At 42.5% G+C, this 15886-nt stretch overlaps 1 protein-coding gene across 1 annotated transcript in view; it reads left to right on the top strand.

Moving 5' to 3' along the window:
• Window positions 1–11994, top strand: part of IRS2 (insulin receptor substrate 2) — a 29162-nt gene extending 17168 nt beyond the window's left edge. Inside the window, exon 2 of the mRNA XM_017868192.1 lies at window positions 9537–11994. Coding sequence (XP_017723681.1) covers window positions 9537–9541 — 5 coding nt within the window. The 3' untranslated portion in view covers window positions 9542–11994. The remainder of the gene's footprint in view (window positions 1–9536) is intronic.
• The last annotated feature ends 3892 nt before the right edge of the window (window positions 11995–15886 follow it).

The following is a 15886-nucleotide window of genomic DNA, read 5'->3' as shown; positions in this document are numbered from 1 at the left end:
GGGAAATGGAATCTTTACATTTCCAGGTATTTTCTTCTTCCACACCTCCTCCTCCTTGCTGGAAAGGAGATATGTTTGTGGCCACATTCCCAGTGTGGCCCGCCTGGGCAGGAGCCAGGGTGCACACTGACCTGCACAGCCTCTGGCCTCTGTCCCTGGGCCTGCGAAGCAGGAGCAAGGGGCCTGTCCTCACTCTGAATCCAACTGCTGGTGACTCAGGGCGCCCTGCTGGACCCTCCAGGAGAAGTTGGGGTCCACGTTTCTAGGCTGCCCGCTCATCCAAACCTCCCTCCATGTCCCCAGTCAAAGCATTTCAGGGATCTGGGTCCTCTGGTGTGTGAGGCTCCTCCCAGCCTGTGAGCATTTGAAAATGTGTACAAGATCTTTGCCATTTTAGGTTCTACGGAGGCTAAAGAATGTATGTTTCCTCTGCTTAGACTTAAGTTTTTGAGTAATTTTATAGACACGTTGGCATTTTGGCTGAAAGGGCGTGTGCAGTAACTTAATATGACTTGTGCACTGTTTCACTGCCAATCGGTCACATGCAGGGGAGTCAGAGCCAAGGTGGGTGAGGCTGGGATAGCTACATGCTTGGTGGGGAGGAGGAACCAAAGACACGGATTTCCCCTGTCTCCACATCCCTGGGCAAGGCCTGGTGATCAACTGCTGCTGGCTTATTTTAGTTGCTTCTTCAGTAAATGAACTTATATAGTTGGTAACTTGGCATTTTCCATTTTGCATTACTGAAATTTCAATAAATAGTGCTTTATTTAGATGTAAATCTCTGTCATTTGTGGCAGAGGAATTAAAATATTGGCCTGCATTTTAGTGTACCTTTTTGTATAGAGCAGAGAGAAGGGAAGTGCTATCCCCCGATGGCCAGGACCAGGCGGAGTCCAGCCTATTGATGATGCATTGTGTGTGCTTGGCATGTCTGTGATATGGTGAGGGATTCGTGTTCTCTACGGGCAGCTGTCTGTGTGGTAGACATGTGCGACCCCTTCCTGGGCGTTTTGTCCTGTCCTCAGGGCATGAAGAGAGCAGCTAGGCAAAGGCACTCTTTGCAGCTTTAAATGGCCTAGAGTTACCCCCAGAAAAACAATTCTACTTCTGTTCCATTTCTGTCCAATTAAAACAAGTTCGTTCATTTCATTCTGGGAGCTATTTGCCATTGTTTTTGTGCATTCGGCAGTTGTTTATTTGCTGCTTGCAGTTGTGGTTGTTCGTGATATCATTCACGAACACAATTTTGAACGAGGAAGAACTGTGATGACAAGTGCACTGGGAGACACCACTGTGGCTCTCCACAAATTAGCCAGAACAGGAGGGTGGGAGGAGCCTGTCTTTCCCTGGCAGCACAGGGCTGCCTGGTCTTAAGAAGTCTGTAGTTGAGAACACAGCATGTGGTTACATGTATACATTATTTGAAGGTGCACAAAGAAAGCAGAGGGAAGCCAACCACAAAATGCCAGTTGTGCTAGTAGCATGTGCTTCTTTATGAATGAGCATACATATTTTTGTATTATTTATATATTTTATACATGAAATCTCATTTGCCATATTCCCTGTGACTCCACTGGGGAATTCAGGGTGGGAGAGGTAGTGCCCCCATCTTCATAAGAGGGAGCAGACTTAGAGACATAGCTGTAGAGATTACACAGCTGGTAAGAGGTGGTTCCGAGATGCCAGCCCTGGGGACCTGGCTCTGGTGTGGCCACAGTGCCTTTCACACCAGTGTCCTGAGAGTCGTGGGAATGGCATGTAGTTGAAAGCACAGAGGTGGTGGCATGGAGTCATTTCCAGGCTCCTGGGGAAAAGCAGGATGTTTTTGATATGGCCGATTAGGAAGAACGGGTACTTTGATCTCTACAAAGAAAGCCTGCACTTCAGTGACTAAGTAGGATTTGACCCTTCAACCTTGACTGTAGTAGATGCTCAGTTAAAGGCTACATGGTCATTCTTATGAGGCTTTTAAATTAGATGGGTGAATTTGTCCCCAGAGAGACAAAGCTGAAATCCTGTATCACATAGATGTTATAGACTGGGGAGGGGTATTTACCTACAGTTATTTAAGCTTTTGAAGTAGAAAACAGGTCCAGTTGAATTGATATATAACAACAGGCTATTTGGAAATGGATATATTTTGAATAAATAATTATTCTACATTCCCTTAATTTGGTAGCAAAAATATAATTAGGTTTTATAATTTCATATATAAACAATATAAACATTGTTATGGTGTACATAAAATTTTTTAGATTAGTAAAAATACCATACGTAGAAGCATGTTAAATCTGAGAAAAGAATTACATCGTTCATTGGCTATTTGCAATTTCAATGCACATTATATTGCTTGGCCCAAATACTGTTAGGGCAGAAGCATAATGCTTACATTCACATTCTCAAATGACCCAGGAAAGAAAAGATTTGGACCCTTTATGAATTGCAGATCTCACATGTAAACCTTTACTTCTGTTAAAGGAGGAATGCTAGTGTAGGATGTATTTAGCAATGATTAGATTTATTGACACTTTTGTATTATGAGTGAAAAAATCAAATAGAACAGTGGTAGCTAAGAGAAGTTCATTCCAAAAGTGTGCTGGCTTCATAAATGATTTTGTGGTGTGCGTCCTCTTTTTCAGTAGGGTCTGTAACAGGATAGTGTGGTTTTTAGTAGACAGTATTGCATTTCTAAAGTACGTAAGCTTGCAGATGATTTTCAAAGGGGCATCAATTAGTTTCCCAGTATGACACACAGATGGAACTATATGGTGTTATTCTGACAAATTTGCCTGTTTTTCTTCACATTGTCTTCCTTAGTAAAGATTGCCATGTTCCTGTGCTCCTTGAGGGGTTAACAAACATTCTGTGAAAGGTCAGGTAGTAAAGAGTTGAGGTTCATTGCCATGCAGTCTCTGTCACAACTGCTCCACTCTACTTATGGTGTGACATCAGCCGTATGTAAATGCGTGAGCACGGCTGCATCCAAATAAAACTTTATTTGCAGAGAGAGGCAAGCCGGATCTGGCCTTGCTTTACTTACCTCTGCTTAGAACGTCACTCTCCGAGTGGGCTGGAAAGGGTTTTCTTTTCTTCTGGGTCTCACGCGGTCCTAAAGCTTTGTTCTGTTTTTGAAAACTACTTGAGCATTTCTGCCTGTGAGAAATGGCATGAACCACATTTAATACCTATAAGCTTTACTAAGGATCTGACCAGCAGGGTGCCAGATGCTGGGGACAGGGAGGTGAGAAGGCAGGGCCTGGGCATCGCCTGGCAAGGAAGACAGACCGTGGAGCACACCCACGTCGACTCACAGGCTTCACTGAATTGTGTGACATGCTAGTGTGCTGTTTAATGTCCTTCGGGGAGAGTTTTATAAAGAGCTAGTGGTTCAGTGTGGAAGTTGACACTCTGGGGCCCCAGTTGACAGTTGCAGGTGTCTCTGCTCCTGCCCCGTTCCCACCCATCTCATTGTCACCAAAGGGGAGCAGAGAGGAAAGTGTTCTGGGAGAAATTGAGGACTCTGCTCTTCCACAGACTGGCGGGGAGGCTTCAGCAAGTTGTTTATGCTTCCTGGTCTGGGTTTTAACTAAAAAAGGGTCTAACATTTCATAATTTAAAAGAAAGGGTCCACCCGCAATTCTTGGGACTTCTTGTGTCTCAGGTGTTTGTGCGGAAGAATCATCGATACTGTTTCTCGTATGGCATGGGCAGCTGCTGCAGGAGCAGTGGGCAATTCTTGCCATAGACAAATAGCTCACATCATGCACATGGCAGAGTTTTTAACAATAACATTCAGAAAAGAACCATGTACGTTCTGTGTTATACAATCTGCTGTAGCCGTGCACTGTAAAATTTATACAGGCTCCTGTGTAGGAAAGTTGAATGTGTAGAGGGAATTTGAAGTGCAGTAGGTAAAAGTTTAGGAGGCCTGATTTTCCTAGTTTGGGATGATTAAGATCGGGTCTTATGTGAAGGACTAAACAGGAGTTAAAGGGGGAAGATACCTTTTACTAAATCCAGCCTGTGAGACAACCAGGTTGTCTCATCCTATTTCATATTGTGTCATTAACATCAAGTTGCAACTTGATACTAGGAATTTTTTTTACTAACAAGCATTCAGAATGAAATGATTTTAATTGTCAGTGGAAGTGATGAGCTCATAGAAAAGAATGTTGCAGTCTTTCTCAAGGAGGACTGGAAAGCAAGTTATTACCCCTGTTTGTCATGGGAAACTTACTCTTCCATAATTCCCTTTTAAGTTTTTTTTTTTCCAATTTAAAAGAAAAGTTCAAGTAACCGTTTTTCCTAGAATCTCTGGCTTTTGTTATCATGCCCAACCTTACTTTTTTTTTTTTTCCATATTCTTAGAGTGTCTTGCTTTAGTAAAGTCTGGAGATACTAAATTATCGGGGGTTTTTTTTTCTCAGAATTGCTCCTGCAACTGAAAAGTTAATTTTCCCTCGTAATTCTGTGTTTAACATAAAAGGGTGAAACTGGGCACTGAGATGGACCTGTACGATATGTTTGAGCTCATGGAAGGTTTCATTGCTTTCTGAATCACATTTGCTACTAGAAATATAAATTTTAATTTTAAGAAGTGTATGGTTTCATTTTGTCAAGCACATCAGTATTTGTAACACTCCTAATTCAGCTACGGCTGAAAATGTGAAAGCATCTGTATCTACTCCATGAATCTGGCCTCTGGGTGGTCCAGTGTTGCTCACCAAAGGCCTGTGAGGCGCCATGTCCCACAGCCTCTCTGCAGAGAGGACTAGGGCCTCCCTGGGCAGAGCTGCCATGACCCTGGTGTATATCCTGGATTTTGAACATGGAAATGTAACGTTGGAGGCAAACATGTCCAAACCCAAATTGTCATGAGAAATCCTGAAGAAAAAGGATTGGTGAGTCAGACTGTGTGCCTAAAATGCTGCCTGATGTTATTGGCTGGAGCAAACTGACCTTATTTCCAACATGTTCTAGGCTTGATGCCCACTTCAGTTTTCTGTAATGTGATTGCAGTCATGGTGCCCAGCTCCGCGTGACATGTCATTGTTGGGACATTGTTCCATATATTATAAGGAAGCTTTCCTCCTTGTAATCACAATGTTTTCTAGTGATTTGTTTTCTCCTTTCTCTCTTTTGGGAGAGTCAAGTTGAGCAGTTTGAAGGTGGAGCTTTTACTGACAGCTCTCCTTCATTTGCATTCTGATTGCTCTTTTAAGTGGAGGAGAAAAGGGGAGGAATTATTGCCCATCTGCAGGGCATTATGGTGAGTGGCACAGGGGACTGTATCCCACATATGAATGTCATCTGTCACAAGCGACAGCAGAAAGGAGATACAGAGTGGATACACTGCGTGACAGGTCATATGAACAACTCTCATCTCTGCTAAAAGGGTTTTTGTTTGTTGATTTTGTTTATTTGCTCAAATAACTCTACATGGATACGTCTGTGGATGGATTTCTTTACAAAGCAACGTCTAAGGGACAGAGTAATACAGTGTGTAATGAATGGTGTGACAAATTCAATGAATGTCAGTAAGTTTACGTTTTTTTATATATGTTACCTGTAGTAGCAGAACTGGTGTGTGGTGTTCTGTCATTGGGTTCATGAGCAACACATGAGTCTTACTGTTTTCTTTTTGGTTTTGCCATTACAGCTGATGAATTCTGAAAATGTCTCCCTTCTTAGGGAATATTCAGGGTAGAACAGCCACGAAATTAATAATTCTTTGCTTCTACTAAAATGAACACAGATAATACAATAAATAAATTTTTGCTGGAATCTCATCTTCCGAAAGCCTGACGTTTGATCATATGTAAAGCTTGAGGATGTCAGATGATTAGTGTTAGAAAATTGTTGGTGTATTTTTTTTCCCTAGTCAGGATGAACCAGGCCGATTTTCAGGGTAAGGGATAACTTCGGTTCCTTTGAAAGTAAATGACTATAAGGCCAAAAGTTGACTCTCATTCCTAGGTTTGAATCTACACGAGTGTTTTCCAGCTTTCTTCTTCCTCGGGTGGGGAGTGTCGCTGATGAGTGGGTGGCTGTCAGGTGGATGGCAGGTATCGTGTTTCCGTGGTGGCTTCAACCAGGGGCACTAGCTTTTGGTGTTTGGTGTCTGAAAGCTGTGTGTGAACTACAGAGAGCCCTCCTGAGCCATTGCCCATGTTAATTGTTTTAGCCCTATGCCTGTGGGGCCTTTAATAGTATGCGTGGCAAAGATTCTACCACCGGCTCAATTGGAAAAAGGTATTTGAGACATCAGTTCAGGCAGATGGCTTCTGTCTTAAGCCTTCTTTCTCCAACAAATGAATAAAAACTATACTTTGGGTTTCAAAAAAGATCCCTTTTTTCCACCATGCATTCTCAGTACTGATGCTTCTCAGGTCTCCGTTGTATCCCAATTCCTCTGCTGCGGCTGGCAGGGTCCAATCTGAGGTGTGCTCCAGCCTTTTCCTCACTGCCCTTTTGCACCTCCACAGAGGATTGTTTCTGCTGGTTAATTCTGTTTAAATCACCGCGAGTGCTTCCAAGCATCCCTAAGGGTCACCTGGAATCAGCCGTGGCCTCCTGGGATGGGGGGATGTCTAAACAAGCAGGTCTGTGAGAGGCAGGGTGCTGAGGGGCAAGAGCACAGGCCTGCGCCCACTGAGCACACCCAGACCACAGTTCTTGCTTTACCGTGAAAGGAGGCGGCCGTAGAAAGCGATTGTATTTTAACCTAATAGGAGACAGGCTAGGTGAGACACATGCACATTGTGCTTGCTCTGGTAACACGTGTGTACACGCAGATGGATGTGAAACGCTGCACAGCTGACGCCCCCATGACTGGCTCTGAGCGGGTGGTCATCCTATTTCTCATCTCCCTCACCTCAGCTCTCTTGCGTCCTTTGAGTGTGCCATTAACAGATTCATCTTCCTGTAATAACCCTTCCTTCCTCCCTTCTCCTTCCCCTTCCTCTTCCCCTTCCCCCTCCTCTTCCCCTTCCCCTCCCTCTTTCTTTTTTTCCTTTCGTTCCCCTTCCTCTTCCCCTTCCCCTTGCCCTTCCCTTTCCCTTTTTTTTTTGTCAGCCATCTTCCTCCAAGTTATCAGTGAGGCCCTGCACCAGAGTAGAATTAAAAAAAGAAAATTGTTGAAAGGTCATTGCATGAATAAATGCATGGATTATTTCCTTGCCATTTATCAGCTCTTTTCTTGCATAATGCTAATGCTTATAAATTAACGTTTTGATAACTATATTCTACTTCCAAAAAATAAAACTACATGTTCAACTTAATTAGAGCTCGCAAAGAGATGTAATGATAAGAGTTGAGTTTTACAGCGATACAGCATCCTAAAAAAACAATGAAAATGTCAGTGGCCTCATGAAATCACAAATGAAAATGGAAAGTGATTTTTTCAGCAATAATTTATCCGCCATTTATACGACAAAGTTTGAGAAACTGCAGAACTCACTTGTTTAGCTGTTTTCAAAATAACAGACTTAGAGTTAACATGAGATAATTCACCCACATTTAGCTAATTGTTAGCGTCAAAATAAAATAAGCAATTGATTAGAAATCTTTCTGTCAATGGATTTGCAGACTCTCAGTTACCTGCTTTATGGTGGCCATGGGATTCTTCCCAAATCAGGGCCTCGGGGACAAAATGCAAGCTCATTTTAGAGTGAATTACAAGTCGAGGTGTATTTTAGCAAATGCCTGCTTTTTTTTAGGGGATACAATTAGATTCTCACTGAAGTCTGCTGGGATTGAAAATCACAACAATAATGAATCAAATAACTCAAAGACAGATCTTTCCTTAGGAAGAAATTAATTCTGTTAAGGTTCATTGGCAGAACATTGTTTACTTATTAAATTTCTAATGGACATAAGCTTTATAAAAATAATAAGATAGGCTGGCCGCGGTGACCCACTCCTGTAATCCCAGCACTTTGGGAGGCCTAAGTGGGTGGATCACCTGAGGTCAGGAGTTCAAGACCAGCCTGGCCAGCATGGTGAAACCCCATCTCTACTAAAAATATAAAAATTAGTCAGGCATGGTGGCACGCACCTGTAATCCCAGCTACTCGGGAGGCTGAGACACGAACACTGCTCAAACCTGGGAGGCGAAGGTTGCAGTGAGCCAAGATCATGCCACTTTTTGAGACTCCGTCTTAAAAAATAATAATGATAAATAAGATAGAGTGAAAACAGCCTCAGAGTGTCTCATTGTAGGGAATTTAAAAATGTATACCTTGTATATTGACAAGTATTTTTTCTGTAAAGCTTTTGGGTTTTTTGGGGGGCCTATAGAGTGTAGTGCCTCGAGTTCCTAAGGAGACGTGGTTTTGAGGGACTCACTCAGCTTCAGGCACACTGGAAGTTTCTGTCTTGTTGAGTTCAGTCTTCTTAAGATGGATAGAAAAGAATTTGATTCACAAAAAAGTAAGTCAGGGAGTATGGTAGGAGTCTAGGATCAAAATTCTGAATGATTTTAGAAGAGTGTCCAGAAATGCAGTTTGTATAAATGCATCTGCAAAGGAAGGAAATGTACCTGTTTGAGAGCAAAGCGGTGCTCACCATCATGGAACTGAGTGATCAAAATGAACAGTATGTCATTTTGGTTAAAAAGCCAAGAAGCTTAGAAGGAAAAAACAACACGCTGTGAAAGGTCAAAATCTTCCAATTTGTTCTGTCCCTTGAAGAAGGAATATATCAAGTAAAAAGAGGCCTAAAACCCTGGAAATTGAGAAAGGTTAAAGAATTTTGATCCTTCATCCTGGAAGGGAGGAAGCAGATCTGGCCAAGTGTCCTCAGTCGCTGTCCCTTCTGAGCACAGCGAAAGGGTAAATGACCTAAACTGGAACATACGAAAGTTGAGTGGATAAGAATAACCCTTTCCTAATGTTGAGGGTTATGCAGCCGCACGTGAGGCAGTGCAGGAGCCTTCCATTGCTGGACACGTTCAAACAGAGATGGATGATTCAGGTGGAAGTTTTCTGAGGGCAGAAGTGTGGAGTTCTTAGTTATTCCACTTTCATAACATGATACACATTTGTAGGATAAACATAGTTTACAGAGCATTGTAACGTGTGTCATGGTTTTTCATCTCTGCAGCCCTGGGAGGAAGGTAGTGGATTCTGTGTATCCCACACAACACAGGGAGCATCAAGGCCTAAGGAGTTCAAGGGGTCATTCCGTCCCACAGACACGCAGTGCCACCTGGAACTGGCCCTTCTTTTTCTGTCTTGTTCGACAGAATGATTCACAAAAACACGCGTGAATATTTTTCTTAAATTGAAAACATGAACCTCACCGTATAGACAACTCACCATGAACCCAACAGCTCTGCTTCCAGGAAAACTCGGAGTTTTCCCACTGAACTCACTTCTGGAAAACAGAATGAATACGTGTTTCTTTCTCAAAGGGCATCAGTTTATGAAAATAACCCAGGTCTTAGCCGTGGGTTAGAGGGGCATTTTCTGGAACTCCAGAGATTGCTCTTTTCTCCTGAGGATCTCTGCTAACTTCCCTCCTTCCTTTTTCAGAGTGAAGATCTGTCTGGCTTTATCACCAGGATGTCACACGTCAGAGAATATCATGAAAAGAAGATGCTCAGCATTGTTTCAGCCCGAAGCTGCTTACGTTTTCTTTTGGATCTGAGCAGTGACTATGTTTGGAAACATCTGTGGACTCTGTTAGATGAGGCACCAGCAAGGCAAGGTCACCGCCTCTCTCCCTTGTTCCCGGATGGGGCATTCGTCATTGTGCTGTTTGCGTTTTGTTTTGTTTTGTTTTGTTTTAACAAAATTAGCTGAAGAAGTTGTTCTCAAGAAAATTGGATGTTTTCATTGGCCTTCTTCAATTGTGGCCGGTGTCTTAATTTCTTCTTTTCCTTTTGGCAAAGCAGATGTAGCCCTCAGCATGCTAGGAGAGTGCACCCACACCTATGAAAGTGGTAAAATCTGGTATTTCCTGGCTTACACTCAGAACGACCACAGTCCTACCTCAGTTCAAGGTAAAGCCGGATTTCCGTGGCGGGGGTCCGACAGGACCTCCTGTAGTAGCCCCTGCGCTGTGTGTCTGGAGCGCGGTCCTCGGCCTTAGTGAAATGGTCCAAGTAGACAGCTGCTTGTTGGATTCCAGTGCAGGTACCTGCGATGTTTACGTCCATACCGAGCCCCGTGTGGGACTGACGTTTCTCGATGGAAGTGAAATTTGGGATTGGACTTTAAAGACAGATTACTAAATAATAACTACTATATGTAACTGAAGCAACCTACTTTTGAAAATCAACTGTATTGGGTAGTGGGGGGTGGGAGGGAAGGGCTTTGGGAAGGGGATGAATATCTCTTTTTACCTTTAACAGACTTGTTTAATCTTCTCGATGTAGATGTTTATGTAGGTACTTCACATTGCAAACGCCTTTTATTCTATTTACAAGCTCAGATATCTCTGCTCTCCTGAATCTTGAGCATGCCTTTCTGTAACCAAAAATCCTGTAGGTGTGCTAGCAGTTCCAGGGTGGTCCGGGTTTGGCGGATTTAAGTTTTTAAAAAATGTATTATCTCTAATAAAATGTTATTATGTCAACCAGTGAGGCTGCCCTGAACAAAAAACAAAAAGAAAAAAAGAAAAGAAAGAAACTGATAAAAGAGGCATTCCAGCCCCTATGTTGCTGATGGAAAAGAAAAGAAGAAAAGCAATCTCGCAGTACATGTTACTTGTCGAAAAATTCCTGACAAGACTACCCTTGTTTTATGTTTTCAGTATTCTGAAAATACCAGTGTTGTGGCAGTTCTCGCAGATGTTACCTAAAACTGCTGAACTTGACCGGCAGAATGTTCTGCCGTTTTCTGCTCCCTCGACACTCAATTGGAGGGCTGTAGACCTCTCCTCCCGTGGGGGCTTCCCCAGTGCCTATCTTCTCTGATAGTCATGGAGAGGTTACACTAATTCATTGGAGATGTAAGTTGTTGGTTTTGTTTTGTTTTGTTTTGAGAAAAATATATATAAATATATAGATATATATCACTATAGAATAATGCATTAATAAAATGAGGCTTTTTTAGAGGAAGACCAAAAATTTCAATGTCTTAAAAATATATTTAATGGCAATGCAAAAGTCTTCCTGCTTCCGTGCTGAACTTTAGAACAGAGGATTGTATTGCAAGACAAAGTTGAATGTAAAGTGATCTCCCTGAGCATTTTTCAGGTTTTACTTTTCTGAAATGATACATCACAGCAGCGCCTAGGCCATACAATGTTAGCTGGAAGGTCAATTTCAGTGTATGATGTACTTTATTAAGATGTATAAAACATCCTGAAGTTTTTATTTAGTTTTGGGAATAGGCATCGATGGGTGGTATTTGCTTTGTAACTCCCCCCAGGTACGATAGGGACTGAATATGGACCCTGCTGAATGCGGTGTATTGACGCATATTTAACTCGCCCTGTCTCCTTAGAGTAGTCATGACACTATACAGATGGTTCATGTTCATACTGCAGCTTAAAACAAGCAAAATACACAGATGATAATATACTAAATTTTCCTCTATCCTGTACATTTCAAAAAAAGGCATATGCAATATTTACATTTTTAATTTAGTTTACAGAATGGAACCAAAATGTATAAATGTTATGTTTGCTAAAACTTCACAATGTATATTGGGTCTTTGTACATTTTGCCTGACTTACCTTAAATTTAAAATATTTTTTGCTATATAAACTTTAACAGTTATTAAACAGTGTTTTCTTTTTGGGTACGTATTGTTTCTGGATATCAAGATGTTAAATATATTTCTTGCTATTGTGATATGACAAGAGACTTAACTTATCTTGCTCTGTCTTCCACTGTACACGCTGTATATAGGGGTCAATGTGATGCTGCTGGAGACGAGAATAAACTGGACTAGAATAGTGCATTGTATTTAGTCTGTATTGATCATGGATGCCCTCCTTAATAGCCATATGCAATAAAATAAAGTACATTATTTATGAAATGAATACAGTCCTGAAGATTTTTTCTGTATGAATTCTCCGTTTAACGTAAAGCCAGTCTACTTTTAGAGTTTGGGAGTAGTTGAGGAAATAGCTAGGCTCCTAAAAATACTTTGATACCTGTTAATTTTGAAACTTTTATTCTGGAAGCCAAAAAATACCTGCCAGATAGCAACATTTATGAAAAACAAATGTGTTATAACAACAAAAAAGAACATTCTATTTACAAAGCATAGAGTCCTTATGATGTGCTGGATGCTATTCTAAATGCATTACAAATATTAACTTCTTTCTAGCTCATGACAATCTTAGGAGGTAGGAATTGCCATCCTCATTCTGCAGAGGAAGAGCCTGAGGTACAAAAATGCTGAGAGACTTGTCTGAGAGCGCACAGTCCATGAGCGGTAAAACCAGGACCAGTCCCCAGCTCTGCAGTCCAGAATCTGCTTACGCACCTCTGCTTAGTGCTCCCTTCCTGATGTGCACACAGAAGATACACCAATGTGTACATCAGGAATGCTCCCTCCGTGACAGGCACACAGAAGAAGATGTACCAATGCATACATTAAGAATGCTTCCTCCAGCCAGGCGCGGTCGCTCATGCACCTGGCCGGCACTTTGGGAGGCCAAGGCAGGCAGATCACCTGAGGTTGGGAGTTCAAGACAAGCCTAACCAACATGGAGAAACCCTATCTCTACTAAAAATACAGAATTAGCGGAGCACGGTGGCACATGGCTGTAATCCCAGCTACTCGGGAGGCTGAGGCAGAAGGATCACTTGAACCCAGGAGGCGGAGGTTACCATGAGCCAAGATCACGCCATTGCACTCCAACCTGGGCAATGAGCGAAACTCTGCCTCAAAAAAAAAAAAAAAAAAAAAAAAAAAAAAAAAAAAAAAGAATGCTCCCTCCATGACGCCTACACAGAAGAAGATACACTGAGGCACACATCAAGAATACAAAGAACAAAATCATCAGATCCAGGAAAATGCAATTCAGGAAGCAGAAAATATAAAACTGATGCCATGAATTTTTATCCAGGACAGTTTTACCTCCTTGCTTGAAACATTGGTCCATACGTCCACTTTGCCCTAAAATGATAGTCATGTAATAATGTGTGTGTTACCTTTGAACAAATAAAATCAGTGCAATTTGGAAAGGTGACGTTTAAATGATGGTTTTTAAGTCAGCAAGATGAGCTCACACTGTGGTGTGGAAACCCGTGATGGGGTAGTCACGGGCTGCCTCCCCTGTTTGTGCCTGGATGGTTTGTTCTGAGGGAGCCTGTTAGTCACACAGAGTAAGAGGCCTGATTTGCAAGGCTTGATATACTTGAAATCTGATAACCATTTTAACAACGAAAGGGCAAATGATGCAGTCATTCCACAGGCCTCAGCTGAGGCAGGAATGGACAAGTGATTCGCCTGAAAGAGCCACCGTGGATAAAGTACAGTGACATGGAGTTGTTTCAAAGGTCCACAGATCCTGGAAATATTACTCAGAACCAATGCAGGGCCTTTTCCAGAATGTTAAGTATTACATGACAAGATATGATGACTGCAGACTGCAATAATTTTGGAAGAATTTGGTTCTAACCCACTGATGGCCTCGACAGGCAGCTTGCAGGAGGCACCTTAGCTCATGGTACTGTCATGATATTTGAGTCCCATCCTTGAGCTGATCTGCAGCTCGTCCTTCCTCAAACCTTCCTTAAGCATTGCTTCACAGGTTAGACGGGTTGTTCATTACTGTGAGTTGTGAGTTAACCAGGGGTAATAGCATCTGAGTGAAGCTAGCATTACTTGACGTAGCAACTTTTGGATGGCACCACTTGAAGGACAGAGTGGATGATTCCTCCACTGAGAATGTGCAGTGTCTCTTCCCTGTCATTGCCCCAGCAGCTTTTCTCTGATTTCTATAACCGAGTGAAATCTGATGTTTATGGTTCTTGCTTTGGCGATGATACACAGATGATAGACCTAGCGTGCCGCAGTGGATAGCTTGAAAACATTAAGCGTCCCTTTAGGAGTTCCTTTTAGATTTCGACTGTCACAGCTGTGTCCTTCCTCTTGTCTCTTCAGCCTCGTTTCCCTCTGCAGATCCCAATGACCCTAAATAGCAATTTGGTGGTTTCTTGTCTGCTTATCATTAGTGCCTCCTTCATTTCACACTGGTCCCACTTTCCTACCTGAGCTCTCAGATTACTCACAGCCTCTCCGCTGCATCTGGAAACTCTCTGTCCTATTTTAGGCACTTGGTTCCTCTGACAGGAGCTCAGTCTGAGTTTGTGCCTCTGAAGTTTTCTTTTTCTCCATTTCAAAATCCTCTCCTTTCACCTTGGAACTCAAAAGTTCTAAATTTTATGAAAATTAACCCCAAGAAGCCTACCCCCAACTATTTTGCAGCCTGTCTGGGTGTGTCAAACACATGCCAGAGACTGTACAACATGCTTCTCTCTCTCCAGACCTTTCTGGCTATGACACTGTTAATTCTCAGATGACATTGACAGAAAACATACCGATTGATAGATTTTTCTAGAAAAGATGCATAAAACAATAAAGGAGATGTATTAATTAACATGTGTTTAGCTGCAAGTAATTGAAACCCCAATTCAATGGCTCTTAGCTGATCTGAGCTGCTGTAATGGAATGCCATAGCCTGGGTAGCTTATAGACAGTAGTGTTTTTTTTTTTTTTCTCACAATTCTGGAGGCTGAGAAGTCCAAGAACAAGCTGCTATAATGTGATGTCTGGTGAGGGCCTGCTGCCTGGTTCATAGACGGCACTTTCTCAGTGCCCTCCCATGATAGAAGGGGTGACCTAGCTCTTTGGGGTCCCTTTCATAAGGGTACTAATCCTGTTCATGAGAGCTCTGACCTCATGACTGAATCGCTTCCGAAAGACCCCCACCTTCTAATACCGTCACTTTGGAGATTCAAATGTTAATATGTGAGTGGTGGGAGAACACAGACATTTAGACTATAGCAAGCTCAGAGCAGTAGTTCTCAAACTTCAGGACTTCTTAGAATTATCTGGAGGGCTTGTTAAAAACAGATTGCTTGACTCCCCTCCCCGACTCTTCTCAGCAAGTCTGGGGTAGGGCCCCAGAATTTGCATTTCTAAAAATTTCCAGATGCTGCTGTTTCTGATCTGGGACCACACAATGAAAATCACTAAATTGCGAAGGGATGTATCAACTCACACAACAGGAAGCCCAGGGCTGGTTAATTAGGCAGCTAAGTGGCGTGCACAGAAGCCCTGGATCTCTTCATCTTTCTACTCAGCCATCCTCCCGATCTTTGCTTTCATTTCTCACACTTGGCCCCCTGTGTTTATAAGATGGTTGCAGCAGCTCCAGGCAGCAGATCATCTCATAATAATGTCCAGCGAAGACAGTGTCTCTTCCTTGGGTGTCTTTTTGGAGTGATGCAAATGACCCCAGAACCACCCCACCACCAGCTGCCTCTGCCTCACTACCATTGTCTGGGATTGGGTCCCAAGCTCCTGGTTCCATTGATTATGAGGAAGGAGATGGCTGATTTACACTAAAAGAGATGCACCCTCCAGGGCTGGGAGGTGTCCGCATCCCAGGAAGAGACCATTGAACAAAAGCTGGGCGTTGGAAACCAGGAAAAAGAAGGAATACTGTCACTGCAGTAGCAACTAACAGTGTCTGCTACAGCAGCAGCAAATGAAAGGACCACCCTTTTCAAATGCAATTATATCTCTCATGTATGATCTCCATCTACAGTGATTTTGAAAGGGAGATTTATAATAGGGTAAAAGTAGAACAAAATTATGAATCTAGCGTGATCAAAAAGAGGATGGCGTCATTGGCTTATGTTTGCAGAATTGTTATTTTCCAGACTCAGAGCATAATTCTGCCACTATAGGCTTCA

This window comes from Rhinopithecus bieti, unplaced genomic scaffold (assembly GCF_001698545.2).
Source record: "Rhinopithecus bieti isolate Rb0 unplaced genomic scaffold, ASM169854v2 scaffold_3734, whole genome shotgun sequence".
Lineage (NCBI taxonomy): Eukaryota > Metazoa > Chordata > Mammalia > Primates > Cercopithecidae > Rhinopithecus > Rhinopithecus bieti.
Note: the sequence above shows the minus strand (reverse complement) of the source record. Positions and strands in the feature narration are given on the sequence as shown.